This window comes from Haplochromis burtoni, unplaced genomic scaffold, assembly GCF_018398535.1.
Source record: "Haplochromis burtoni strain Fernald_Lab_line unplaced genomic scaffold, NCSU_Asbu1 Contig_242, whole genome shotgun sequence".
Lineage (NCBI taxonomy): Eukaryota > Metazoa > Chordata > Actinopteri > Cichliformes > Cichlidae > Haplochromis > Haplochromis burtoni.
Genome location: NW_024582603.1, coordinates 536038 through 545608, shown reverse-complemented (window position 1 = coordinate 545608; position 9571 = coordinate 536038). Strand labels below are relative to the sequence as shown.

General features: G+C 39.1%; 1 protein-coding gene across 3 annotated transcripts in view; it reads right to left on the bottom strand.

Moving 5' to 3' along the window:
* Positions 1-6253: 6253 nt before the first annotated feature.
* The window catches only part of mapk8b (mitogen-activated protein kinase 8b), a 30991-nt gene continuing 27673 nt past the window's right edge, over positions 6254-9571 (bottom strand). For 2 of the 3 annotated variants that reach the window (XM_005938013.3, XM_005938012.3), the window contains exon 12: positions 6254-9099. In XM_005938013.3, coding sequence (XP_005938075.1) covers positions 8909-9099 — 191 coding nt within the window. In that variant the 3' untranslated portion in view covers positions 6254-8908. Of the gene's footprint in view, positions 9105-9571 lie in introns of all 3 variants that reach the window. The other variant, XM_014338654.2, reaches the window with a different exon arrangement.

The window sequence follows — 9571 nt, the reverse complement described above, 5'->3', positions numbered from 1 at the left end:
GACGGACTTTTGCGAGATCTCGCAAAACAAACTCGGGATCTCGCAAAAGTTTTGTGAGATCTCGCAAAAGTTTTAGCCGCATTCTTCGGACGCCGGCTCGAAGCCGACCGGGAGGTCGAGGCACGATGTGCCGGGAAAGCGGTGTTCCTCCCGGCTGTAGTAGGTCTCGACCTCCCGTTAGCTCGAAGCTTTGCGAGATCTCCAAAAGTTTTGCGAGATCCCGAGTTTGTTTTGCGAGATCTCGCAAAAGTCCGTCTTAATTTTTTTTTCTCCCATGTCTCCCTGCGGGGCTCCGTATTCCTTCATCATACACCTCAAAAAGCATTTTGGCCCCATACATAGATTTTTTGGTCAGAAATTGCTAGAAATGGCTCGTTTGATAAAGGTAGCTAACCAATTAGCCTAGCGTAACACAAGTTAAAATGGTGGCCTAGTACTGTTTATATATAAAAACTTCACTGACACTTGCAAAGCTAATTGATTAACATATATAATTTCATTTTCTGGGCACTTAAAAACTGAAATATTAAGAAAATATTAGGTTGTGGTTTTCATGCTAACCCGAGGTAGCTATGTCTAGCGTTAGTATGCATAATGATATTGGACTTTTTAGCTAAAACTTGGCAAGAAAGCAAATACACTTCCCAAAATGTCAAACAGTGTCTTATACTGCAGGGTCAGTTTAGGCTGTAGAGGAAGCTGGCAAACGCTTTTCTGTTTCAGAATTTGAAAATGTTAGTTTCTAAAAAAGAACTGTAACTTTTACAAATTGACCCTTTTTAAATATCATTTTAATCTTTTAAACACCAGACACTGAAATTATACTAGGTTAGTGCTAGCCAAAATCCCATTCATGTACTGTATATCTTCAAATCTGGGCAAATGAAAGTTTTTGAGTAGCTTATAACTTCTAATTACGAGTATTTTGTACTATTTGGGTAAACTGACTCTTTAACTACAGTGGTAGCTTTAGCAGGTTCAATTTGTATATTGCAACACAAAGGCAGGTTTAAGAAAACTACTCTTTCCAAACAGTTTCTTTTCAGAGGGGGAAAAAAAAGCAAACGCATTAACAGATGGGACTTCTGCCATAGCTCTTCTTTATCCTCAGGCTCTTCCAGTGCCTCTCGTCACCATCGACATGGTTCCCGAACTCATTTGATGGCGAAGCCTCAATCTTTGGTTCGCTCTGATCCTCACTGATGTCAACATACCTTTAATGTACAGATAATATAACAGGTTCTTTTCAGCTTAGCACACGGGATATGTGCCTCAGTACATGAAGGCCATTTACAGTACACAGTAAAATACCAAAGCTAGACCGCCTCAGTTCGCTCACGAGAGATCAGAATGGCCTGCCTGGAAGCCATGTTGATTTTGGCACACGAAGCTGAACACTGCCCTCAAAGAAACAATGGAGTTTCCTGGTTGTGCCTTCAGGGAAGTGTTCTGAACTAGGAAAAATGAAGTGTTGCTTGCTTGTCCACAGATGTGGTGCATATACTTCTCCATAATAGCTTTTTTAAAAGACATATGGAATAAACTGCTGATGCTGATGAGTCCCTCGAAGGTGCCAATTCTTGTGAAAGTGAATTGTGAATTGAATGGAAGTTTTGCATTAAGAATGTATCTTTATAGTGAATGTAATGTGTCGTTGATCAAACCAGCCCGATAGAAAATTGTAAACAATAGAGAAAGCATCAAACTCACTGTAACACTCAAATGTCTGCTCCCAAGATGAGTGAGTACTACTGAGTTTTGTGAGAACGTTATCTTCAGCAGCTTACCGTTAATCAGAACATCGAGAGGTGTAACTAGTAACAGTCAATCCCTGAAGGGCCCCTTAGGCAGTACAATTATATGTGAAAGCGTGCTTTTGGTTGGGCAATGTGACCACTTTTTAAAGAGCTAAAATACAGTGTTGTTATATTGACTTCATTTGCACATGTACACGCTGGTCTAACTCTTGATTCCAACAGCCTTTTACTTTTCTCCTATGTATGTCTCATGACGAAGGTTAAATGTTTGTTATTGCTCTGCTGATCATCTATGGTGCTTATTTATTATGGATTTCCACTATTGTAACAAATGGCCATGTATGGAAATAAAGGTGACAAGGATCACACACATGACGGTGATGAACCTGACCTACTGGAGTTTCTGATCTGTTAGCGTTACAGGTGATAACTTAGCACTCCACCTTCTGTTCAAATATGGCCACTTTCGGCCCCAGAATCAAAATGAGTGTGGTCAAATCCTGACACTGGCCTCCAATTTTATATACAGTCTAAAGCAGCGGTCCCCAACCTTTTTTGCGCCACGGACCGGTTTATGTCCGACAATATTTTCACGGATCGGCCTTAAGGTGTCGCGATAAATACAACAAAATAAAACTAGTACTGGTACCAAAAAAAGGAGATTTATTCATAACACACGGGAAAAGACCCAGGAAACGAGTTAAGATAAAAGATTTAAAAAAAAAAATAGCGATAAACCATAAATTTCACACCCGAGCTTCAACTCTCGCGGCCTGGGGATTGGGGACTGCTTGTCTAAAGTCTTAGCCCAAATAGCAGATGCTGGCTAATAATCAATCCAATACTGGCACACCTCACAATCCTGTAATACTTAAACTTTGAATGATAGAATAAGCACAACACAGTGAGCATATTTTGATCTCACAGAGATAATAAAAAAGTGAACCTAGCTTCAAAGTGATGCTAACTGCCATTCTTTCAGATTAGCAACATAAAACAACTGCACTGTTGCAAAAAGTAGAGTTTTCACTTTTTACCAAGTAGGCTAAGTTTTTTAGTGGATTTATGATGGCTGATGATCCCATTCAGAGTAAAACGGTCCAGGAAGATAAGTTTTAAGATTCAGCTACTTTGGAATAGATAAGATGCAAGGGTACCTAGACCTGGGGTATAGAGTATGCTTGGGGAGTGTGATTGTGTGTACAGTGTCTATTTATGTCTGTCTCCACGTTGGGTGAGTGTTGAGTAATTGCATATGAGAGCATGAGGGTGGGAATGGATGTTTGTATCTGTGTGTGCCTGTTTGTCTGTGTCTATATGTCAGGTCGGGTATCAGACGCCACCTCTCTAGGGGACATCTCAGGCCCTCCAAGGTATGGAGGCCTATCTCCCCCCACCACTCCCCCTGTCAGTGGCAGACGCCCGCAGACATCGGTGCATTGGTGGTTCTTGGTGTCCGGGGATGGGCGTCCAGGTATGCACCGGCTCACTCCTGGTGGCTGCTTGTCGGGGCCTGGAGCGTGGGGCTCGCTCGGGCCCCTTCGGGGGTGTACACACAGGTGCTCACACACACAAACTACACCCATTTTGGCTCCTACCTCAAATTACACTGTGCGCTGTCGATCTTACGTGCTGCACAATAATATTCACTTATATTTACTGTTATTTCACTGTAAGATTATCGCAATGATGTTGTTTATTATATTGCTCTCTTTTCTTGCTTGTTTTCTCTTTTTTCTTTCTCAACAGGTGATTGTTATATGTATTTTTTGTCTGTTTGTTTTGTTTGTTTTTGTTTTTTGCCCTTTATCACCGTCCCTCTTCCCCGCTGTTTTTCTTTCCCTCTCTTTTCTCCCTTTTCTTTCTCCCCAGTCAGTCTGTCCCGTTTAGCAAGTGAAAATAAAATAAAATAAACAATAAAAAAAGGTGAATCAAATAGACACATATACGGCAAGGTCTGGGATGGTCCATTTGGTAAAGTAAATCCGTTGGGCATCTTTCTTTGCCTTTAGACAATAATTCTGATGGCAAAAGAACCAAACGGGACAGGCAAAAAAAAAAAAAAAAAAAAAAAAGAATAGTAAGATGCCAGGATGTAGACGTACATGGTGTTTTTAGGTTCTCATTCAGACCCAGCTCTTTGTCGATGCCTAGCTTCTTATTCAAATAGGGTCACTTTAGTTCACAATAAACAGAAAACAAAACAAGATGGCAACTGCAAAAAATACTAGTCACTGATAGTTTACTTTTTTTCTTCCGTTTCCACAACTGACTGTTCCCATCCTTGTTTCAGGTCATTTGGTCTATGGCAGTTCTTTCCCAATGACATCACTCAGGCCATTAAAAAAAAAAAAATCAAACAAGCCATGAGTGGTCATCACTTGTTAATCTTAACTATACCTGCAAAATATCACAAATAACCAAAAACACACACACATCAATACTTGTCCTTAGCTGATGAATATATCAACTGACCCAAACTGATTGTCTCAACAGAAGCTACATTTTGATTGAAAGGGTTTCATGAATGTTTGACATGTGTGGTGACGTTTAAGGACAACTACATGAATATTTTTTTTATTATTATTTTCATTACTGTTATTATGGTGCTTCACAGTTTGCTGGTCCTAAAAGGTACTTTATGTAATTACCCGCTGCGAATCTTAAATAAACCTTGCACCACCAGGGGGCAGTATTTTACCAGGTGGTACGTTGAAATGTTTGATTTTTTTTTTTTTTTAGCCCAAGACCACTTTCTGTATCACCCTTTTCCAGGAAAAATGTGTCTTTAATGACTTTCACAGTTAAATAAAGATTATACCGAATATACATATTCTGTTGATAGTATTAGTTACTTCTGGGAGGATTTAAATGCAGGGATTTACCGCGAGTACCCTTAAGAACTGCATTTGTCTTTATTCACAGACACAGACATACAATGAATGAATCAAAGTGTATTTGTTTTATTTGCAGTATATTTTATTTTTTTCATTTTTTTTTTCCGTTTTTGAGTTTTTAAGAGGTGGCATCATCAGATCCCAATGCATGTATTCTAGTAGTGCACTTCTTTGTGGGTTGCGGTTTTTTGGGTGTCGCAGATCCAGGAAATCTTAAAACTACTTGCATGGCTGGATTCACTAGCAAACATTACAAACCAGCACCATACATATAATGAATTCTTGTAGGTATTGACTCATTTTTTGTGTGAGTTTCTTAACAATATTATTCTAAGCATGTCCCCAAATCAAAAATCTGTCACCCATGTGTGAGTCAAAGAACTTTCGGTCTCTGCATCAAACTCCAGGTGAAAGACTTTCTTTGTTTCTTTGTTTTTTGACGGGTAAGACCAAATACGTAACATTTTGACTATAAACAAGTCACAGAAATAAAAACTGATCATATTCATTTAAAAAAACAAAAAAAACCAAAATCAAAACATGGATTGACAGTACCAAACATTTTCTTTACCTTCAGGAGACAGCTAACAAAGGCTAGGCCCATCACATACTACTCGCACAGTTTGCTGAAGGTATTGCACATTTAGTTCAAAAACAAAAAGAAAACAACAACAACAACAAAAAAAAATATACATATAACAATTCTCTTACTTCTAGGTGAAGTATACATAATGTACAAAACTAGAAGTCTGTTGAAACCGACAAATAGTACACTTTCAAATAAATAAATAATGGAATCTGTTATTCACATGTCTTCGATAGCTAATTCTGCAGGCGACTATATGCAAGAACAGGCAGAAATTCAGCGTGAGGTAGTTCATCAAAGCTGACTTGAATCAGAATGAAAGTGGTTGAGAGATGTAATAATGACAAAAACAACAACAACCTCAGAAGAAGAAAATACTCCAATTATTTGTTCCTACCGATGGGCTAAGAAAATTAAGAGCACTTTACAGAACATCTTTCTTTTCAGCTAATATGACAATTTGATGCATACCACTGCTTCTCTGCATTAACTGTGTCATTTAAAAAAAAATCAATTTTTAGTTTACAACATTTAGTTAGAAACTAAATGACTGCAGGTTGATTTTTTTGTGCTGTATGGGTGAAGCTCCACAGCTGCTAACGCTGTACTTTGTCCTTAAACTTGCAATCTTTTTAATAGCCACGAGTCGGCTATTAAAAATAAAGCTCGGAGAAACAGCACTCTGCTCTGACCTCAGTAAACACTTTCCTGTTTTTATGTAGACATCATCACAGAGACTGTGTCCATCTTTTATACTTTAATACAGTGTAGCTCAGTGTAAACGCTAACATTTGTCTCTTAACACACCAGATATTAAGCTAACACCAGGCTGCCATTTTGGATGCTAACTGTCCTGTAGCTCACTGATAGGGCCACCTTTTCTTTGTAATGTAAGATATTAACAACTGTGCAGCTAAGTGATAGCCATGTTTGTCTGCTGATATATGAAATACTATTGGCTGTGTAGCTAAATGACACCAGCGAAGCTAGTAACATGACATGTGTATTTGAAGAAAAAAAAAAAACCCAAACAAACAAACAGTTGTTTCACTAATAAATTACATGCTAGCTCAGGAAAGAAAACGTGCTGCCCTTTGGGAAAATCTGTTTTGAATAATGTGTGACTGTTGATCTGATAAGTTTGGATCTGATAAGCCTTTGGATAACTAGCTGGCTTATGTAATATGTCCAGCTTAGGACTATTAGCGAGCATTAGCCATCACAGACTGGTGCAATATTAGGCGTTTACATTAATTTTACTACAGATAATTTTTCAGCTATTTAGACATATTTTATGGTTCAACCTGATTGAGTAAAAACCACTAGATGTAAAGTTACTAGTTGTTATAGATCAATAACATGAATAGGGTGCGAATTCAGAACCTGACACCGACAAGGCCCTCAGTGGTGTTAATATTTGAGAAATCATGCCGTTAATAAATGGTTAAATATCTGGCAGAGAAGTTGCCTGAGTGGAGCTACAGTGTATGCTACAGTCTAAAGATAACGTCACCACTGAAAACAACAGGATGCAGACGGTGTTGTCTTACACAATTTGACAATCCTAGCACTGTAGCATGTACTCCTCTGCTGTCAGCATCCACGAACCACGTGAGAGCGCATCACATAAATAAATATTATGCAAACATTTGGTGGCAGGCAGATTTGCTGCAGGAAATAAGCTAATATGGCTAGCTGATTCAATATGGCAAGGACATTTTTTTCAGTTAATACAAGTGTTATGTGCGCTGTGGATGTGGCTGCATGGCTCTGCCTTTTTTCTACTATAGTGTCAATCTGCCTTTCTAATATTAAACTTTATCCAAAGCTTTTTAAAATACTAGCATGAATTCAGTCGCAGAGTTTGCTCATATAGTTTGATCCAGCACTTAATTTTTCTGTCCATCAGTCAACAAATTAAATGAACTACTTAAAGAAAATTACATGTATAAAAATTGTCATTATTCTATATGTTGGTTGCTGTCACTGCAAAGAAACACTTCTTTTTACTTTGATGAAAGACCTTGATAAAACTGCCTCTTCTGAAATGACTCCAACAAATGCATAAGCACCTCAATGCATACGTCACCACCACCCTCTCCTGCAAGACACCGCAGTCTCTTGCTCAACAGTCCAAAACCAAAACAAGTAGAAAAATATACAACACGCTCGTGAGAACTACGACCTCCCCTCGCACGTCACCGCTCTGACATGGAAACTACTGTTGTTATCCAGAAGCTGACGGATAAAATGCTCCCTCCTAAACGCACTCAGGAATGAATGACAAACAACAGGCACTTTTCCTTTCAACACAAAAATCATATACACTTAAAACAGGACGCTATTATTGCATACAGTAAGAAAAAATTTGTTTCTTTTGACTCTGGTTTTTGTGCTGCTAGGTTATATAGAGATAGTTTGTTTGATCCATAGTTACAGGCAAGTCTAGTTCGCAAAGTGTTCGCTGATTATTACGAAAAAAAAATTGAAAATTAAAAACAAAAACACATTACTAATAACGGGATCTGAGAGTAAGGAGGCACACACCTTTTACACCTAACCGCTGTCGCTCAGAGATGCCAAATATCAACACGTTCGCATGCGTTCTCGAATATCACGTTGCCCTACTTGACCGAAACACATTCCACTTACGCCATCGCCGACTTCACAACCTCAAACTACTCTACGTCTTACAAAAACCTCCCGAAGCACGATGAAGAACATTCTGAAGTCCTGAATTGATACCGAAACTATTCCGCCTATCTACTTCCAACGTGTCGCACAGCCATCTGCAGATAAGAGGTACTTTAAAAGCACTTAAAAATAATACAGAAGACAGTCATCGAGAGGATATCCTGCAGGACCCAACTGTGCCATAACCAATCCTGTAGTAAGAGGTTAAAAAAAAAAAAAAAAAATCAATCACATTGTGAGAAAATGTCAGCATTTTTAAATGATGGGAAAAATACGTTGATTATAAAGCTTTCGTTAAAGTTAAAATTTACAATGAAGAATGTAGTACTGACTCAAAAGAGTTCAAATAAAAGGATATACATATGATCTAATATCCACATTATGGGAGAGAGAATAGAAACGGGGGGAGTGCTAAGACAAAGTTTGTCAATTAAATTAGGTTTTCAATGGCTCACTGCAAACTTGTATCGAAGAGTAAAACTACATCTACAATAAAATCTGTACAAACTCAATCTACATGTATATGGCAAATTGTAAAAGCAGTAGCTTAACAAGTGGGAAAAAAAAATCACATTGAAACATTTTACAGATATTTCTTTAAATTTTCACTGTTGGCTCATACAAACCGGAATATAGTGAAATGATAAAAATTCTCTGATCATCTCAGGTTTCTGAAAAAATTAAGAAATTCCACAATAAATTACAGCTAGGACTCAACTGAAAAGAAATCCTAATTTTGTTTGTTTTTTTAAAAAAAAAAAAGAAAAGAAAAAGACTACAGCTTTCATTAAAAAAGAAAAAGATCTGTCCTTTCAGAAATGTTTCAAACAGCTAGCTAGTTAAAGCTACACTACTGAAGACGAGCACGGAGGGGAGGCAAACACAGCGGGTGGGTCTAGGGGCCGGTGTCGGGCTGGTGGTCTTGGATGTGACCAGGTGGTGTGGCCCAGCCCAGAACCAGGTGTAGGCGATAGTCATCTGCAGCAGCCCATTGGGCCGGAGGCTGTAGCAGCGGCGGCGGCAGGGCCCGCCGTCTCCAGGCTGCTGTCGGTGTCGGTCAGGGTCGGGTCGGTGGACATTGAGGAGACATCGTTGGCGGAGGTGGAGGAAGAAGTGGAGGGATGGTGCTGGTGGTGCTGCTGGGGGCTGCTGCTCACTGCTGCACCTGTGCTATGAGAAGCAGGGATGGGCCTGTGGTCAGTCACGGAACAGCATTGTGCTTTAGCAGCTGATCTAATAAAGACGGGATGGTGAAGGCTGGTTTTTACATTTGACAAACCAACGAGTGGATTCATTCTGAACCACATGCCGTATAAATGCCTGAATGTATCCGGTTTATCTACACGACTTTGAAGATTCACCGAAATAATAAATAAATTAACACAAATGTGAGCGCGGGTCACGTCAGGGCCAACGCTGTTCGCATCTGCTCCCATTAGAGCGATTACGGAAATGAAATCAAAGCGCTGCAAATGTTATCTGAAGGAAAGCATCTTTGTCTCAGATACATTACAATCACTTGCAATATAGTGCAGCAGCCGTGATCATGCGCAGACGTCTTGTGCAGTGCAAACATATTCACCTCTTCCATTACAAACTCATTTTAAAACCTTCTCTCACATAACAAAGTCCACCAA